Raw genomic sequence first — 21,051 nt, 5'->3', positions numbered from 1 at the left:
GACAGGCCACTAAACGGATTCACAGAAGTCTCTTTTTAAATTTACAGTCTGCACTTTCTGAACAATTTGAAATAAGGTTTGGTGCAAGGTAGTCAACATTTTGTTTTTGTCAGTTCCAGTTATTTATTTTACATTAGCTGTTATACTCCTAATTGCACTGACTGAACAAATTATAGTTGTGTTGATTTTACAAGTTTGACCAAGCTTGTGAAGCGATTGGTGTATTTAAGTGAATTGTACTAGCACAGTGATATCAAATAAATGTCATTTACATTACATTACATTTATGTCTGTTTTGAAAAAGAAACATTTTAAAATCACTCCAGCACTGATTTTCTGTATCTGATTGGTATCGGCTGATATTAAACTTCAGATATCGATAATGAAAAAAGTGGATCGGTGCAAATGATCCCAGTGAACCGATTTTCACTGGGAAAAAAAGTGAAGTAAGTGTAATGTGTTTATATTTTCAAACTTGTATCAGGACCCTAACTACAGAGTTTTGGACATTTGAAGACGTTTGGACATTACAATAGTCCAACATAGAGGAGGTGGGGATCAGTTTCTCGGTGTCTGGTAGGGTGAAGTTAGAAAGGTAATGGAAGGAGATCTGGCAGAGTTAGGAGTCCATTTTAGCTCCAAGGTCAGTAGCTGATGGGCAGAGGGCGGCGTTGTGACCACAGAAAGTGATGCTGATTGCAAGAGATAACTGGATGTGTTTATTTGTAGAAAGCTGTGGCACATGCAGACCTTTATCTCTCGAAATTTGAGATGAAGGCGATTTGACTTACAAAGTCAGCGGAGAGTTTGTTATATGGGTAGTTGTGTCTTTCAGAGCCTAGATTAATTTTGATCTACAATATTTTATGTTTGGAGTGTGTTTGGAAGGAATCAGATGGTTATGATCTTATTTTACTAATTAAGGCCAGGATGATCACAGCAATATTAAAATATTGTTATCAACTTTAAACAAGTTCTGACTTCTAAAACAAACTGAAAGCAGCAGTTTGTTTTAGTGAGTTAAACACTAATAGAAGATTTTCAATTCCAATTCGATAGCGATATTGCAGTTTTGAATATTACCGATATTGACCTCATACAAGATAAGCACAAATCCCACATACTTTATTATATTTCTATAATAAAGTATGTTTTTATTATAAGTCTTATATTAATTATTTTGTAGTGTGTAATGTGAAAAAAACAGAGGATATTACAGAGGGAAAACAGTCTGATAGTTCCAATTTATAAAAGTGTTTCTGTAATTTTCAACAGAAACAATAAGTTCATACATGTAACCCAAGACCAGATCGTTATCCCAGTGCTATGTCCATTAGAAAAACTACGCTCAACTGACCATAAAGGATAAAATCAGTCAACTAAAAGAAGTTAGATCCGATTCCGGAACAAGAAGCAGCCTGCTGTTCTCCTGGTGCCAGTTTGTCTCTGGTCCCTCCGTATGTCCTCTAAGAGGATAATAAAGTCTTCCTTTGAGGTTATCACTTCTATTTTAATAAGAGAATCTGCCATGAAGAACGGGTGCTGAACCACTGGCCTTTGATTGCATCTCAGTGAGACGCCGCCACCACATGCATGGCTTCAAGATTACCACCTGGCAATAAAGAGACTGAATCCGGTAAGAAACTGAGACCTCGTTCTGGTTTTTATTACTCAATCAGAACTTCTTTGAGTGGTTTGACTCGCCTATAGATGGATGTAATGTGTCTCAAATGAGGTGATGGGTGGTGCATCAGAATCCATTGGAGACAGATCCCGACACTTGTGGCATTTAACAGCATTTGTTCAGCCCCGTTTCCCCAGCCGCCTCATCAAGAGAGAGACATATCGGAGGAGAGGCTCTGCGCAACAAGCTAATCCGTCTGGGTGAAGGGATAATTATGTACTTGCCTGACAGACAAGCACAATCCCACAACAAGTGCAACAACAACAACAACGGAATAACAAATGAATGCTGCTCGAAAATCCGCGGTTAAAGAGTTGCACTAATGAACCTATTATGAAAGCAAGCACGGATATTCGTTAGGGGACCTTAGGCACATATCTTTAGTTTATTAATGCCAAAGCAGCTGTGGCAGTAATGAACATCCTGTTCTATTGTTTGGCTTCTAAAAGGGGCGCTGAATTTTTCACTGGATAAAAGAAAGACAGCATTTTTCAAATGTGCTTTAGCTTTAATTAGAAAACAGGTGAACATAGAGATACAGAAGGCAGATTAAATTAAAATGAAGACCTTTTCTGACGTTTTAGGAATTCAAAAATTTTGTTTTATGAAATTCTACAAGGAACCATGCTAAAGTAGTTGATTTTAAGGGAAACAACTTTATTAAAGCTCTTCATCTTTCATATAAAAGTGCAAATATGTGTATTTTTGATCATTTCACTGATAAAACATGGGATGAAATCTTTGCTACTGAACACAAAGCTGATCGAGTCAATTTTACTAACTTTTCTGCCACCCTACAGTAAAACCAAACAGGGTGTAATTACATCATCATTTTCTGTCCACAAGTGTCAGTATCCATTGCAAAGCTATGTCGTGAGTATCCATCGCAGGCCATAAAGCCTCACAGAGTATTAGCTGCTTGATCACTGGGAGCTAATGTGAGAGTGAGTGATCAGCACATAGCTGTGTTAGGGCTGGTTTCTGCCCTGACAGTTAATCTAAATGAGGAAAAAAAGACTTCAGTTTCAATCAGCGGGGTCAGCGGAGCAGTGAATGTTTAAAAGCAGAGTGGAGATAAATGAAAAGCCTCTGACGAGCAGAGTTATTTAAATGTTTCCACTTGGAGTCAAACCTTATCAGTCATTTTGGCAGCGCATAGGGGGACTGCACCTTTAAGATCCACTATGTTCTTTCTTCAAGGCTGACGTCCTTCTTTCAAACTCCAGGTGAGGCACAAAAGTCTTGAAAAACATTCATGTATAAATCTTTTTTTTTTTTTATGTAGATGTTTTTTTTCTAAATGTGAATGAGGGGAAAAAACTGCTGCATTATTTAATATAATAAAGCATGTAGCTAACATCTACTTTTTCAAACGATGTAAAATGTTTCTGCATTTTAAACTTACACTAATGTAAGCAATATCTTTTTAATGAGCTCAATCTTAGTAGGAACATGTTTATTTATTAGCTTTATTAAACAAATAAGCCAGTTATGTTCCATTTTTATATCTTTATTGTGATCTATGTGGATGGAAATAGAAAATAACAGGGTTTTTTACACTATAACAGTTTGCACTGCAGCCTAGCACAAACTAATTACTATTTCATGGTTCAAAATGAGGGTTTTCAGGAGAAAAAATGATGTTTGATTCAAGAAAGATTATTCATTTTTTCACTTAGTGGTGTTGCTGCAACAAGATCACACTCAGGCATTTCCTCTCAGTTTTGAAGTCGTCCCTGGATTCTTGTATACATTAAAGCCTCTTGGGTAACCTCAGAAAATGCCACCCTGGTTATATTATAAAACAACATCTGTGGTAAAATGGTGGTACAGTGCCTTGAAAGTGTTCAAACCCGCTTTTCTTCTTTTTTTTTACATTTTGTCAGATATCAATGCATTTCATTGAGATCTTATGTAATAAACTAAGAATATGGTGAAGAAAAATCATACAAGGCTTTCGGTTTTTTATTTTTGGAATAAAATGATGAAAAGTGAGGTTTAGATTTATAAATCGACAAAATTTTTACTGCTTTACAGCTGCGGGCCTTTTCAGATTTCTACCAGCTTTGAGAAATGTTTGCTCTTTCTTTGGTGCCAATCAGTCCAGACTCAGATTCTCAGATGGAGAACATGATTTTAAAATCAATTTGTGACACATTCTCAATTAGGTTTGGGCTTTTACTTACCATTTTAACACATCAGAATCACTTAAGAGTCAGAAATACTTAAGCAATCCCCAACTGGAAATTGTGGACATTACGAACCAAGCACCTGATTAAAAGTTAGTAAATATAAGGCAACCAAAAAAAAAAAAGAAAAACAACCTAATCAATACGCTTTACTTGAAACCACTCTGAAATAAATCTGGCTGCATATTTAGGGTTGTTGTCCTGCTGGAAGGTGGCTCTCTGTCTCTGCCTCAAGGCTCTTAGAGGACATAGCAGCGGTTATTCTTGGCTAGTTCTGTATTTTACACAATCCATCTTCCCACAAATTCAGATTAGATTCCCTGTGCCAAGGAAAGGCATTCCTATATTATCAACAACCACCAGAGTAAAGGGGACTGATTTGATCTCATTTAATCAAAGATATCAACTCAACTTTGGTCGAAGTGAACTCTGGTGCGGCTTGAATTCAGATGGTATTTTGACAAAGAAAAAAGTAAAATCCAACCACCACTGAATTCTGGCGCCTCTCCATTTTTGTTTTCATTTAGTGAACAAGGAAGTAGCGCTCATGTCTTCTCTAAAGGTTTTTGTGGCGTTTCCTTAAGTGGTGCTTGGAGCAGCGACACCACAGGTGAGGAAGGGGACAAGTTTTTTAAAATGGTTTGGTTCATTTGACACAGTTCAGTGAGACAGTGAGCCGCAGCAGCTGGACTGAACCAAGTGTGAAAACACCCTGAGAAACCTCTGCAGCCTTCAAAGCCCAGATGGACTCTATTTGCTAATTCCCTCACTTGTGAAGACATTTGGTTGAATTTTATTTACAGGTAGAATAAATTGTGCAAACAGAGTTTTATAGGATATATTTCTGCCTCTGTATTGTATATCTTAAAACAATAACAGGAGAAATGTGGAAAATATGCACTGTGACACATGAGGTGGAGACTAGGGGTAAGTAAGTCTCTACTTCATGTCTTCTGGAACAACCTGATATCAAAAGGTTTGTCTGAGAAGCACTTGGGTGTTCAGACACCAAAGGCAATTATTCAAGCTGTCATTTAAAGCCTGGATTGGATAAAGGTGACCAGCCCAAAGGTTATTATGTGGTGCTATGCTCTCTATGAAGGACATTTCCACCAACTCTCCTCTTGATCTTCCTTCTAGCATCATTCTCTGTATTTTTAGCCCCACTTCTATCATTACCTCACATCGATCCATTACTCCTATGATTTCATCACAACTCCATGTGTACAAGGGAATAAATATAATGCACTTCCCTTTAACTTCCCCTTATCCTTCACGTGTTCTTTCATTAAAAGTAGACTCCTTTGTTCTTTCCTCCAACCTGCCGCCTTCATTTTCTCGTTCTGTGATCTTTGCATTCCCTCTGCTTCTCTTGACTGCTGCTGTCTTTTCTATCTCCCTCTGGGAATGTTTGGCGCCAAAGCGTCCACAAAGAAAGAAAAAAAAGAACGGGCGGGGAGAGAGAAGGAGAGTAGGAGGCTGAGCAGAGTGCAAAAGAAGGAGAAAGAGGCTGGAGGCACAGGCAGCAGCACCAGTCAGGGTCCAGTGGCTGCGTGAGGCTGACAGAAGAGCAGCTAGTGATTTACAGAGACAATTTTGAGGATAATTGTGTACATAATCTGCTGTTAGGGACATATGTCACAAAGGCCATTTTTACGACAGCTTCTCCAACTGCCAAGCTGTAAGGCTAAATTTAATACTGCATCAGCTAAGTGCCAAACCACTGTAGAAAGATTGTGAAAGATGCAGCGAGTCGCTCAGTTAAAAGAGGAACAGATGGCTGAGACTGTCAAACGGCTAATTTAGGTTGACTTTTGTCAGTAAAACGGCTGCTTTTCTACAACTATTTGGACTATTTATGAGATTACAAACCCAAATACACTTTCTAGACCCATTAGTGCTATTTTGACATTGGTGACCAAAGCGATGATAAAATAAATATTACAGTATGACATTTATGTTAGATCCAATTAGCTGTTTTATAGACAAGAAATATGTATTACATTAAGACATATCTCCAGTCAAAATCAAAACACAGATGTAGAACTTTACTGAACTGATAGTTTCCAAAACAGCCAAGTAAATTCAGCATTGATAAGTTGAGCTACATATTAGCTCCACTATTAGTGAACCGCATACTCAAAATATATTTGAGCATGATTGAGTTTTTAAGCTAAATGAAAAGTTAGAATAAATGAAATAACATTGAACAGATGGTTGAGACTAAAAAAATAGGTTGACTTTTGTCAGTAAGACAAGACTGCTGCATTTCTACAACTATTTATGAGATTATAAATCACACTACACTTTCTTTACCCTTTAGTACCATTTTGATGATGATGATGATGATGATGATGATGATGATGATGATGATGACATTACAATATAACATTTATGTTAGCTCATATCAGCTGGTTTACATTATTTATCAGTTAAATCATACCTCCAGTCAAAAACCAGAACTTTAAAACAGACGTTGAAATTTATTCGACAGGAAAAATCACAGAGGAGAAGCTAAGTGTGCTAAATGTTTTTGGAGTTAGCAAAACTCCTGATGCTCTAAGCTAAAAATCGGCTCTACTATTAGCTTCATTAGAGGATTAGCAGAAATGTGGCCCCCACTGGAATAAACAATAAACTATGGCTGGGTTTGCAAGTTAAATTCAAAGCTGAGATGTTTTAGTTTTCTTTTCCTTTTGTCATTTTATTCTATTCTGATTTTATATTTATGTGTCCTTGTAAAGCACTTTGGCACAATTGCAACCTGTTTTTAAAGGGTCTCTATAAATACACTTGGCAGTGACATTGATACTGAGGAGGGATTGTTGCAAAGTCAATGACTTCATGCACAGTTGAGCATCTTCAGAAACCAGGTTGGATTGTGTGATTATCTTTGAAAATTGGACTCTATTTGATCATGACTACATAGTTCTTTGCAAATGGATCGGTTTTCTTGTAAAGTGACTTTGGATGAAACTTGATATTAATTGGAGCAATGTACAAAAACTAAACTTAAGTGAAAATGAAGTTAAAAAAAATGTTGGATGGATGAAAGAAATATAAGAAACTAATTATTTCTGTTCAAGTTTAACATAAATTCATAACTGTTTTCAGGATTAAACTGCCTAAGAAATTCACTTTCAGAATAAAACTCTTATTAGCTCACATCAAAAATTTACATCAGCAGAAATAAAAGGAAGAATAATACATTCTTTCAAAAAAATCTCAAAAATAAGCAAATGTTTAAGCAAAGATCCGTATTAGTTTCAGCTGCATTATGGATTAATATTACCCACAGATGTTACAAATAGTCCATTTTACTGAAATTCATCTTACCGTGTCATCAAGTCTCACGCCTGAAATGAAACAGTAAAGAGATAGAGACACCAAGAAATTTCTTCAGGGCAATAAAACTACATTAATTGTATTTTTTTGTAGTTTTCTTGGTCTTTTGTTGGTACTGTTGTATAAGATGATTATGATAAACTGCATGCTATTTAAAAAGCTGTGGACAACTTGGCCTTTTATAATTGTGGCCAGACAACCAAGGGAAGTTCTGCGCTGCGCCGCATCAATACATAAACCTGCAAGGAGATTCTGGGCTCATCCTGTATAAATATTGCGGCTGAATGCGTCAGATTTATGTTTACCGGCCATGGGACAATGAAAGTATCCCTGCCTGCACTAGAAAAGCACAGGGTGACACAGCTAATTCATCTTGGCAGCATCATGACAGCTGGGCTGGGGAGAGTTTAGGAGAGGGGGAAAGGGTTCTGATGAATGACTTTCAGAGTATGGCTGCTAGCTACAGCAAACAGCCTCCCAGTCCCGGAGGGCCCCGTGGCTCCTATTTGCCGCTCAGGGAGAAATGAATGAAAGGCGCTATGGTCTCCCACTGTCTGACATTTATAAATGATTCCTTCTTGTAAAACTAAATCCATCCTCTTGTTTTATTGGATGTGGAGGTGAATGTCCCGAAGGGAGAACTTGAATTTTTTAGCTGCCATAACCGTGATAATTTCAGGAATATTTTATTGGAATAGCCATGCAATTACCAAAGTATTTCCAAACAGGCAATGAAGCTGGGTAAGGTGAGATTTTTATCTTTGGATGAGAAATGAAACTGTTTATGCTGAAATCTTTAACAACTGTAAAAAATGGATTTGATAATTTGCTAAATAGCTTCTGAGATGATGCAATGATGCTTTTCAAGAAAAAACCTGAAAACACAAGGACACCTAAACTTCACCAACAACAAACCAAGCAATAACAAAAACAGGTTAATGCATATTATTACATGGTTTCTACTCTTTGATTGAATCCTCAACAGAATTTAGCCCAGATTCTCTCAAGCCAGAACTGTGCTTGCATCAAACTCTGTGCTCAGCTTTGTGTTATCCTTTATGCAAAATCTTCAAGCTGACTTTGAAATTTGATCTTCCATAAAACATTTTTTTTCCTATATATTTGCAGTTTTTCTGGCGCATTATGAATGTATGTTCAGAAAACTGGACTAATTGTGGAAAAGATTTATTCCCTTTAATAACTCCTGGCTGAACAATTATGACCTGATCTAAACCGACGAAAAAGAAAAATTTCCTGCTGGTGTCAGAAATTCTCCCTCCATATGTAATTTAAGAAGACCTTGTTGGTGTTTATATGAGCGTCAGCTGTGGATATTAGCTTGTTGCGCTGAATCTTCTACTCCCTCCCTCCCTTTGTGTTGCCCTGAGGAAAAAGCTTCAGAGCTGCAGACTCTGACGCCTCAGACACAGCAGCAAAAAAAAAAAACCCTCCTCTCAATCAAAACACTGTCTCCTAACGTTAGCTCAGTGGGGTTTGTTTGTAGCTCTGAGCTTGTTCACATATAAAGCAGTTTGCCGCTGTTCCAGTTCAGATGATGCACTGTGTCAGACCAGATGTGCGTTCAGATTAACGCTCGCAGAGAGAGGGCTCTGTTCGCCGATAGTGATCAAGTACTTTGTTTGTATTTGAAACCTGGAGTCAGTCTTCAAACATTATACCGCGCCGAGAGGCGTTTAATAGCAACGGCAGTTTTTTATTTCCGTCTTGGTTAATCTTCATCATAAAAAAACAACTCTGAATCTTCTGGTCAGTCATAACTTTATTCCACCATATCCAAGCCTGTTAATAACCAATTAATCAAATGACAGATTAAAATAAACTCATTAGAATTTCCATTGTGACTACTACTATTTTTGAAGGTCTATTATAGTTATGATATCTGTTATGTGCACGGTTTTTATTCCCATTTTATTTATTTATTCATCATTTATTTTGGATATTTAAAAAGTCTTACAGTTTCAGTGTTAAGTGTTACTTACAAAATTAAAGTTTATTGATATTTGATATTACTTGAAAATGCTCTCAAAATACAATATTATAATTTATTGCAATAATAACGGGGACAATTTATCATACAGCAAAAGTTGTTATCATGATAGGCCTAACTGTATCACATTATAACAATGACTGAGTGTCGTTTATTAAGATTTTATGCCACATGATAGCAAAAATTAAAAATAAAGTGGAAGAAAAATGTAAATAAATAAAAATTTGGTAATTGTAGAGTGCGTTTACATTCACCCCATTTCACTTTGATGACCTTAAATGAAATCCAGGGCAAACAATTGGCTTCAGAAGGCACCTATAGTTAGGAAGCAGAGTCCACCTGTACATTAACCTCAGTGTAAGTGCACCTGTCCTGTGAAGGGCTCAGAGGTTTATTAGAGAACATTAGTGAACTAACAGCCTCATAAAGTCCAAGGAACACAGCAGAGACTGTTTGCAAAGAAGAAGGAAGAAAGATATCAATCTGCAGATGTGCAAAACCGAAGGAGATGTACCTTAAAAGTCTTGCAGCAGGCAAATGTTGTCACACTTCAGTCAGAGATTATATTAATCTATATTAAAAAATTACAAAATGGCAGTGTTTGTCTGTCTTTCTCCCTCTTGTGGCTATAAAACATATTGCCACTAAACAATCTGCTTCAAATGAGATGTGAAAATAACAGTTATGCACAAAATTGCCTTTTACTTGTATTGCAGATAGAGAAGCACCATAAATGTTGAAGCTATATCCTGCAACCAATCACACACCAGTTCCTCATGCAAACCTCAACAGATGGAGTCATCTGAGAAACCCTGCAGAAGTAAAGCTACTTTAGTCACATACAACTTTTCCCTCTGCCTTGAAATATTTTCAAATTACACATTGGACTATTACCGCTATCAGTGCCAGTGTCTTTCTCCTAAACATAACCAGATGGGGCAGAAGTTACAGAGGACGGAGAGAAAGGACAGAAAGAACACAACCTTTCTCCAAGCAGCTCTGATGACATCGTTCCTGTCAGCTGCAGTGAAACAACTTATGTCAGCTGTGGTATTAAGAACAGAGAAGAATCCTGTAGGAAACCATTAAGGCCCTCTCATCAGCCTAATTAGCTCCTCCTAAGTGGCTGTTGGCCCCATATGGGACAATTGTCATACGTCTTTTTCAAATAATTTGCTTCAGCAAGTCTGCCGTTATTCTCATTTTAACATCGTTAGCTGTCATTTATCTTAGTCTGGGAATAATATGAAAGTTTCCATCCTTTCATTTATGCCACTTTAATGGATAATTAGCCATTTGTTTTAAGGAGTTGGCTGATATTGAAGAGAGGCAATGATGTATCTGTCTAATTTTAAAAGGCCGCAGGTTTCAAACTTATTGGGCTCATCAAAGCAAAGAACTGCTGCACCTTCTCTCAAGAAGAATAAAGAGGTATTCAATTAAAATGTAAAAAAAAACAAACATTACTCATCAAGCACCTTGATTAAGAGAGATGTGACTGAATGCCACAGTGTGTCTTGAACAAAGCTGGAATCTTTTATCTACCGAAACTTTGTGAGATCAGAAGAGAAAGAGAGTAAAAGAAAATATTTAACACTGATCAGATGTCAGCTCATGTAGTATTTGTTGTATTTGTTTCTCTTTAATTCCCCCTCCCCAAAAGCCCACAAATAAAGTTTAATCCCTCATGATAGCTGCTTTTTCCCAAAATAAAAAAGCGCTGTGTTGTTCTGGCAGCAGGCCTGCCTCTACATGACGCTTTGAATGGAGAACGGTCACTGGAGCTCTGCGGCTCCCATGTAGTGGGAATCAATGAGTTTTTTAAAGACAGGATTAAGCCCATTTCCCAGGGATTATGAGCAAACAACAAGGATAAAAAGAACAGCATCCTGCCTCTCACTGCCAGGAACTCCAACAGAGGCGGTTCTGCTTCTAAAACGATTGTATAACACTGCCCCCTTGTGATTACTGGTAATGTTGTGCATGTTTTAAAACAAAGGCCAATGTGAAAAGAAGTGAAATAATCCGAAACTGCGATCGTTAAAGGTTGATCTCTGAGCACAAACTCCTGATGTGCTGAAAGGTAATAATGATCCACAAGAGGAGAGAAGTCCCAGTCATCTGGATGTGAGTGACAGCATGAATAATTAATAGATCTGTGCTGTCACCTCTTACAGGAGGAGGAAGTATTTCTGCAGCGCACGCTTTAATGACCTCCTCTAGTCAGAACCCACTCCTGGCTTTATCAGCCCATTAGCTCCCCCAGAATCAGGCACAGCTGGAGAAATAAGACCTTTAGAAGCTGCAGATATTTATCTGGTGACACTTATTGTTCTGAAGATGTATGTATATTTTACAAGCGGCTGTAAATTGTGGTGCTAGTTTCCCCCCTGGTGCATATTTCCAGTTAATGAAGGAGCATGGAGTGAAAAGAGCTAAATGGCTGTATTTAAGAGGTGGATTGGAGGATAAATACAACAACTGCTGCACATTATGACCAGACCCGGAAAAATCAATTTCCAATTTAAACAAGTGACCTTCGGATTTACGTAGTTGGTTTGAGGGTTAAGGAGCAACATAGGATAAGAAGAAAATGGTGAAACGAATAGTGATGTCACTGTAAAAACAAAATATGACCAAGTATTTTTGTCTAGTTTCTAGTGAAAATATTTTATTACACTTAAAATAAGACAAAACTAACTGACAAGTAGCTTTTCAGCAACATATACGATCTTGTCTAAGTCAGTAGTTCCTTAATATTGATTTTAAAAAGTACTTATTCCATTGATAGAGGATAATTTCCCCAATGGAATAAATAGTTTATCAATATTAAGGCGTTTTTGACTTAAAACAAGCTCATATTTCTGACTGAAAAGTTACTTGTAAGCTGATTTTATCATATTTCAAGCGTAACAAAATATTTGCAATATATTTTAATAAAAATAATTGTTTCTGAATCGAATCGTGACCCTAAAAACGGAATCAAATCTCTAGACACTGAAAGATCTCCTCTCTACACCAGAGCATGTCTTCAGGGGTAATTCAATTACCTTCACTCATAGCGTTGCCTTTAAAGTGTTGTGAACAACACCAGATATTTACAGCTCAGAGCCAGAAGGCGAGCCCAGCTCCGTCTCTACATTTCCTATTCTCAGAAAAGACTCCCTTCATGTTTTTTCTGCTTATCTGTCAATCTGTTGGAGTCTGCGCTCCTGGCAAGCAGACTGATGCTCTTGAGAAGACAAGGGAAGGGCGTAATCAGAGCCGCCGGCCGATTCTGTTGACAGTGCTGAGCTTGGGAGAAAGTGGAGCTGTATCTAAAGGGCCGGGGCAGTGGCAGAAAAAAAGGAAAAAAAAAGAAAAAGGATTTAGATCAGTACTCTGAGGGGGGCTCACATTCTGCTCCAGGTCAGAACCACTGCAATCTTAACCGAGCTTCCCTATTGACCCAGCTCTGTGATAAAGCTTATTGCAACATGCACAGACACACTGATGCATAATTTGAAGTGCAGATAGAGAGAAGGAGGTGAAGGATGGACAGAACGCCCCAGAGATGGAGAGGGACAGGAAGGGATCAATCTGTTCGCCTGCTCTGCTCTTTACAGCAGCAGCAGAGTCTCTGAAGCCATTAGTGGCTCTTTGGGAAACATAATAAACAGGCAGCAGCGGTCCACCAACTGCTGGTGTTGCCAATTGCCACATTATGCAAAATGAATGCACTTTATCGATTTGCTGTCCAAGGGAAAAATAAAGGGGGAATGGAATAATACAGGCTAACCGTATTATCCTGCTTTTTAGCCATAACTAACAACAAATGTGCAGTAATTATGCTAATCTCTCATTCTAAACAAGTTCTTTGCAAGCGTTACCTTTGCTTTTCATTTGCTGCCACTTTCTGCTACCTTCCCCCACCCTGATTACACCAATCCATTCAGCGCATTGGTGTGTAGTTTACTAAACATCTTTGAATATTTTGTTACCAAGTGAAAAACAATTTAAAGTTATAAGCAGGTTGCATCGATATGTTCCTATTGTCTTATTGCAGAGAGGGTTGGGTTTTTATAAACATATTAGGGCTAATATGTATATCACATAAATGAAAATAAAATACATTTAAAAAAATTTAAAAGAGAGAAACAAAGCTAAATTGCAGAAACAGTTTGTGGATAAATTATGTATAATCAAATAGGTTTTAGAACAACTTAACAATAAATAAATTAAAGTCATCAAGATAATAATAATAATAATAATAATAATAATAATAATAATAATAATAATAATAATAATAATAATAATAATAAAAATAATAATAAAATAACATTTTAGATTATTGTTATATACATGAGATTTATGTAAAAAAAACAAGTTTTTCATCCATATAAAATAAATAAAGCAATGAATGAATTGATTATATTCACAATGATAAAACATTGTTCAGATCTACTGACGCCGTCCGCAACAAGCTGCCTGTTTGATTTGTTGCTCCCTTCTCGATACCATGTTGTAGCAGGCAGTATGCATTTTTTATCCTATCAGTTTATATTATAACATTTTAATACATTTTCCTAAGACTTAACAAGACATTACATCCCAAAACTTTACATCATAGGTGTGAATAAAATTAACAGGAACTTGATTGTAATATTAAAGATGCAAATTAATTAATAAAAGTGAAAATAATCCAGATATGTGAAACTGAAGGAACAAAAATTTAATTTTTCAAAGAAATGTGAAAAAAACAAGAAATGCAGTTAAAAAATATGTTTATATGTTTTAAAAGGATTATTTAAATTAATTTTTCATGTAAATGTATTTTTTTTTATTTTGAAATACATTTTTCTGTTTTATATTTAGATATTCTTTGTAGGACGTCTCTATCAAATTATAGTAGTTTATGTGTTTTCTGACTAAAGCCTGATAAATGGAGTCTTGGTGCTTTTCCAGGCTGTTTGTTTTGCCTGCTGGAGCCAAACATTTTGACAAGATAAAAAAGGAAAAAATGCAATTCCTATCAAGTGTTGAGACATCCCATAAAGTAAAAAACCAGGCAGAATAAACCCAGAAAAGTATTACAAACATATATTGACCTTCCTGCACACTGGCAAGCGACTGATGATGGAAAGAAAAGTATTTTTTTAATCAGAGTTTTATTTCAACCCTGTCAAAGGAGTGAAAATTGATGTTTAATTTTTAAAGACTGTTTTAAAAACAGAAAAGCAAACCTCTGACAAAGTCGTGGCTTCTGGCTGTGAAGGAGCTAAAGCAACAATCAGCCATTATTTTAGCGGGAAGCTGTAATCTAGAAAAGATCATGTAGGACTGATAAAAGCTATAATTAGTCCCATTAAAGCTGACAGAGAAATGATTACCTGTCATTTGTGTTGGTCTGATCTCTAACGCGCTGATACAAGCACGCTCATGCATCACTCATCAATAATCAGGAGCATTCAGAGTCGCAGTACGAAGCATTTATCCGCTGCGGTGTTTTTTCATACACAGAGAGAGAACGGCTCTCTGAGGAACAAAAGGGACGTCTTCAAGTTTACTTTCTCATTTATGCGTAAGGACATTCCAACAATCTATGTCTTTATTTTTTCTCTTTCTCATATATATATATATATATATATATATATATATATATATATATATATATATATATATGCTCTAAACTGCTTTATCTTCAGTAAAGCTGGTTTTATAAGGACATATGCTGCAGACTGGGTTATATGAAACAGTATTGTAGGAAGGCGATCAAATTCAAGGTGAAACACAGTAAAAGCAGGAATGAGTTGTGCACTAAACCACTGCAGTAAAATCTATCATTGAATGAAGCCTTGTCAGGGCCTCCTTCTTATGATAATAAAATGGCCCACTGCTCTGCATTTACTGTACTTTGTTTTGTTTAAGAAGCACATCAGCGAAGGATGACAGCTGGCTCTCTTTCACCTCAAGGACACTGATCTTTTATTTGTTTGTCTCCTTCTTCCTGATCTGGAAAGTTTAGAAAGTTTTTCTTGGATGAGACACAAAATCCGTTGACATTTTGTGCAAACATGAGGTTAATCAAGAGGCACACAGATGATTTGTTTACTGTTAGTCTGCAGAGAAATTGTTTTAAGTAAAAGGTAGTTCTGTTCAAATCAAGTAAAATGTCTTGATGAGGATGAACACCTGCTTACAGCTTTGATTTTTTTTTTTTTTTACATCTTCCTCTTCAATGACCCTCATCACAGAAGAATCGAGCTTTAAAATTTTATCGCTAACAAAGGCAAAGTTGCTTTTTGTGGTGATAAAATGTCAAATGGATGAATTAATAAAAATTAAAAAAAATCATTGAATTTTAGGTTTTAATTTCACATCAGTGTTTTCAATCTGCATTTTAATCATTTAGGGTGGAAGATTAGATTTCAGTTTATATTATTTTATAGTCACGGAACTATTATTTATACATTTCTTTCCCCAATATTAACCATTTTGACTTCTCTTTTCTTCTTTAAAAAAAAAAAATAAATTAATATTTTACTTTGTAGATTAGCACTATTAGTCCTGGCTTCAGAATTAACAAATCTCTCTTTTGATTAAGCAATAGTTCAAGTAAACAGATTAATTAAAAAAAATCATGTTTTGTGGTTATTATTCAATTGCAGTTCAAGAGGTTCTTGTAGATCCATCAGCAGTCTGCACATCGCTATCCATAAAACTGTGAAAAGGGCAGACAGATCGACGGACCGATAGATGAAGCCGTCCACACCGCTCACCGGTTCAGTATTTCACTCATGTGGTGCCCGGTAGGCACGGCGGAAGCAACACACACACACACACACACACACACACACACACACACACACACACACACACACACAAAATAACTCAAATAAATTGGGAAGCTGCAAGTTTCATCTCTGACTTTCTGATTCCTGAACAACAGATTTCCTCAATGCCACCTTAATTCAAGAACTGCTTGCCAACAATTCCTCTATAAGTTACGCTGCTTATGTTGGCTGTTTTTATTATTTACAATCAAGTTTTATTTGTGCAAACACGCTGACTCAAAGAAACATTTTTATTTAAAGCTTTGACTTGGAAATGTGAGTGGACGGCCCCACAGGAATAAACATTTGAATCTGCATTAGTACGATACGTTTCTTTAGAGGGAACACACTGCAGCTCGTTTTAATGGTGGTCTTAACTGGCATTTTAATCAAAAAGAACAAAGGAAATCATCAATAAAATCTGTTTTTTGCTTCTCTGAATGTTTCTTGGATTATATCCTTCAGTCAAACTTCAACAATAAACATGGTGAGGCTTTGGAGCTTAGATCATGCTAAAGTGTTTAAAAAGTGAATTATTCAATTACTCAATCAAGGTTATTTGTACAGCACATTTCAGCAACAAAGTGCTTTGCATCATAAAATCGTAAAACTGTATAAAACCAACATATAGTCACCAACTGAGAAACATTGTAGTCCTTGTTACCTCTCTGAAGTTCTCCGGGCCACACTCCATCCCCTTGAAGCTGCACTCCAGCAGCATCTCATCGATCCGGTGGCGGGTGCGGTTGTAAAACTCATCGAGGCTGAAGCGCGACCCGAGCGGGCGGTCCGGCTCCGGAGCCAGAGGAAATCCCGGCGCCATGCCTTCCTCAAAGCCCAGCAAGGGGCTGGTGAATATCAGGTCGCTGTAGCTCATCTGGGACTTCCGAATGAAGTTGTAATTGCACATGGTGATAGCAGGGAAGGTCATATTCTTGGCTGACCTCTCATCCAGCATGGTGATGTGGTCGTATTGGCGGTAGTATATAACCCTGTCAGCCACCTGGTATAGGAAAGCGGCCAGCGCCGTGGTGAAGACCACCGCCCACAAACCCTGACGAATGCCAAACTTCTTTTCTTCAACAAATATGTGGTTGGCCCCGTGGAGCGAGCAGCCACCAAAGAAAGTGGCCAGGTCGTCGACGTCGCTGGCATCGTCCTCTTCTTCAGCGAAATCATCCTCCTGGTTGGATCTGTCCAGGAAGTCCTGAGAGCCCCTGTCGCTGTAGTCCTGCTTTATGCGCTTATAGTAGTCGTCAAAACCGTCTTTACCATATCCTCTGCTGGGCTCGTCATCCGTGGAAAAAGAGATGGTGCACATGATCCGGACCGGCATGGTGGCAGGAGTTAAAGTCAGATACGTTCAGAGATAAAAGTTCTTAAAAAGTCCCAAAATGCAAGGGTTCTTCTTCTCCTGTTCCTTAAAACAAGTAGGACAAAAAAGTTTGCTATCAAACGTGGAACCAGTTAAAGCCGAACATCATCTGCAAATGAGCTAAGAGGCAAACCGAAGTCTAACACCCTTCATACTCCAGGGTTTGTCCTTGTGATGAGGGGGGAAGACTCATTCCTTAGAGCGACTTCCAAAGAGGGAAGAAGAAAAATAGAAGAAAAGGAGGGGGAGAAGGAGGAAGACGGGAAAGAAAAGGAGACAGTGGTGCTGAGTACGACACAGAATATTCCCATCAGGCCCAGCTACAGGTCATCGAACTGGGGCAGAGTTTCACCATTTACCAGAAAAAAAAGGCTTGACGCAGAGGTATGAGTCTGACTTTAGAGCTGCAGAAGCACTAAAGAGGCTTCTAAATTTCTGCTGATTTTAATGTTCGGACTGTTCGCATTCATCTCAGCATAGTTGTGTAACCAGATCCATGTGATGACATTACAGAACAAACCAGCCACATTTGAATCTGCAAAAAAACGAACGCAGATGTTTTTACTGTAAGGGCTTGATCTTCTAATAAACTTTAAGGCAATCCTGGAAATAGAAGCATTAAGTTCAAGCATGATGGCCAGTCATGAGCAAAGCTATTAGGGAGCAAACCGCATGCAGAAAAGTCAAAGAATTTAATCAGCAGTTTCATTTGCTCGATGTTATTCGAATCTAATGGCTCATTTTACCCTCAGATCTAGCTGAAATTACATAACCCCAACATCGCTGCGAGCACTTCTGTGCAAAACAGATTAACTGAAAGCAAATATGTACAAGCAGTGGAGAAGAAAACATCTTAAATGGATCCTTGCATGATTGAATATGGTGATAAATGCAGATTCCCAGAGGTACTGGTGCTGACTGGGTTATGAAAAGGAAACTTATGAGACTGATCCATCTGTATTGATCCAGTACCATTAGACAAGGTACAAATTATTTTCAGAAACACGATGGTGGTAGAAAATGAAATGCTAGACGCAAATAAAGGGAAACCTGCACCCTTTACAATAAAACCTAATGATGGCATATGATACCTTGAAGAATCGGCCATATTAAACCCATGCGTCCAATACAAAACACATTATATTTTGTTAATCTTTTAAACCACGGTCTGTCTGGAGGGGGGTGATGATATCATGAGAGTGTGTGAATGGCTGCAGCTTTAGTCAATATGTGTTTAGCTGTAGCTGTGAAGGCTGTTTATCACAGAGCAAACACAACAGTGGAAGACCGGGCTTAATCATGTCATATCTTGGAGCTCGCTCGCCAACCTGGTGGCCTGCTTATGTATTAGTGATCAGTAGATAGCCTTCAGCGTCCGTCCTGACCTAACAAGAAGGTCACAGGGCTCCCTCAGCTGCAGCCCCAGGGCCTTCAGCTGCATGAATATTAACACATGCTTCCACATCCTGGATGTTTCACAAGGCAGAGAGTTGAAAAATCCACAGTTCAGCGGCCCCCTGAGTCCGTCCGTTTCAGATTTCCAACAATGTCTTACTTACAATGTAAGCAGAGATCGATTAGTACACAAGGCTGTTACAAACATGTTTATTTTGGCATCTATGACAAAAAAAAAAGTATGTTTATCAGCATCCTTGTCTCTCAACTTTCATTCCGACTCTTCTGCCACTTGCCGGCTGTTATCCACAAGGGGGCAACAGCGAGCCATCTAATCCTGCAGCCTTCCCTCAGGGTGGAAAACAATTCCTATGATTTTGCATTTGAAAGTTTTGACTAAAATAAAACAATTGACATCAAATGTACTAATAAAAAACCTTATTATACAGTAAAACTTATGAACTATAGAAAAAAAAGTTATAATTGCTAAACTTTGATTACTTGGGACCCAGCAATCAGAGATGTGGGCTTTTTAACCAAAACAAAATTATCCACGCCTTTCAAACAAAAGATGCCTATCCTAGTAATTAATGTGAATAGATTAAAATAGCTTCCACACTAAATATGTTTATGAAACTTCCTAAAAGTAAGGATCTATCAGTTATTAAAATATAAATTCTTCTTCTTTTCATTAAACACCTTTCTAACCTAAAACGCTCGCCACAAACAGAAAAAGAAACCATCTTGTGTTGATTGATTTTTAGCTTTCTTGAACGAGAACCACAAACAAACCTCTCCAAACACTTTTGCATTGGGTCAAAAGGTGGCAGTGCTGCGTTAGACTGCAGCCGTCGGTCACAGCCACGGCTCGCACCCCTGAGGCCGAGATTTCACCGAGGCCGCGTGCGTTTCGCCATGGTCAGAGAGGAGCGCGGGGCAGATGAGAGGAGGGCTTTAACGCTCCCTTTCAAGTCCCTCTCACCAGCTCCGTTTACAGCCCGGATCGACCTGCCGTTGCCATGGATACATCCAGGCCGTCAGCAAGAGAGGATGCACAAAGCCCATTACTCAGAACATGCTTTCAGTAGCACACGCACACGCACACACGCACACGCACACACGCACACGCACACACACACACATGCACAAGCACACAACAAAAACAAACAAACAAACAAACAAAAAAAGAGAGTGTCCATGCACAGAAACATGTAAACAGACTTTGAGGCCAATTCAGTGTTTTCCTCCTAAATCTGATGAGTTTGAGTTAGAAATAAGGAAAAAAAGAAAATGCCACCAAAAACAGAGCTCACACACCAGACAGGGATATTACTAGCTCAGAGGCAGTTTCAATCAATCGTCCATCATTCATGTCCTCAAATTGTTTTGGGGATTTTCTGTGGGGAAAAACAAGAATCTGAGTCACCCCAATCCCAAAAGACGGGAAGGTAGGTTGAGGAAGAGACCAACGGAAATTAAAGTCAGACAGTTTTTCATGTTCGTCTTCGAAGAGAAGCTGCTGATATCTAGAGCGTCATTCTCAGAAAACATCTCCTGCTGAGCGGAAACAACGTGAAGCGAACAATGACCTGATTATTTAGCTGAGATGTTGTTGCCTAACAACACATTTCTCATTTTAAACACTGCAGAGGTGAGACACAACTTCATGACCCGGAGAACAATATGGATGACATAACGAGATGGAATTGACCTTCTGACAGGGAGCAATGAAAGCGGAGTTGTGCTTTGACAAGTCTCAGGTGGGCATCCTGGTACTAGACAGAAAAACAGACTCAAACACAATTGTTGGTGCCCTTCTACTATAAAAAACAACCTTTTTAGTGGTCCTGCATTTTATTTGTATAAGAATCAGACTTTGCTTTTGATTATTGATTCAGTTGAATATGGAATGTGACTAAACAAATGAGAACAACTCAAAAAAAATATACAAACATTTAGCTTAATTTTGTACACCTACATTTGCTAACAGGTATTTTGGTCAAGTCTTCCTGTGAAAACTGCACAAGCTGTCTCAGGTTTGAAGTGTGTCATCTCCACACTTAAAGTTTCATATCTTCAGGTTCATTAATCATTTAAGAATTACTTCTTTTTTTTTACTGTCAGGCATTCATACATGCTTTCAGCCAGGTCATCAAGCTGGAAGATCAGCTCAGCTTTCTGACACTGCAGTGTATGTTTTTCTCCAGGAAGCCTCGATAGTCTCAGGACTTCACTTTCCCCTG

The 21,051-nt window shown here is 38.0% G+C and overlaps 1 protein-coding gene across 1 annotated transcript in view; it reads right to left on the bottom strand.

Annotated features, from left to right (window-relative positions):
• Positions 1-17,568, bottom strand: part of asic1b (acid-sensing (proton-gated) ion channel 1b) — a 78,054-nt gene extending 60,486 nt beyond the window's left edge. The window contains exon 1 of the mRNA XM_015052145.1: positions 16,703-17,568. Coding sequence (XP_014907631.1) covers positions 16,703-17,374 — 672 coding nt within the window. The 5' untranslated portion in view covers positions 17,375-17,568. The remainder of the gene's footprint in view (positions 1-16,702) is intronic.
• Between the last annotated feature and the right edge of the window lie 3,483 nt (positions 17,569-21,051).

This window comes from Poecilia latipinna, unplaced genomic scaffold, assembly GCF_001443285.1.
Source record: "Poecilia latipinna isolate Pla-1442-1.1 unplaced genomic scaffold, P_latipinna-1.0 Scaffold1091, whole genome shotgun sequence".
Classification (NCBI taxonomy): Eukaryota; Metazoa; Chordata; class Actinopteri; order Cyprinodontiformes; family Poeciliidae; genus Poecilia; species Poecilia latipinna.
Note: the sequence above shows the minus strand (reverse complement) of the source record. Positions and strands in the feature narration are given on the sequence as shown.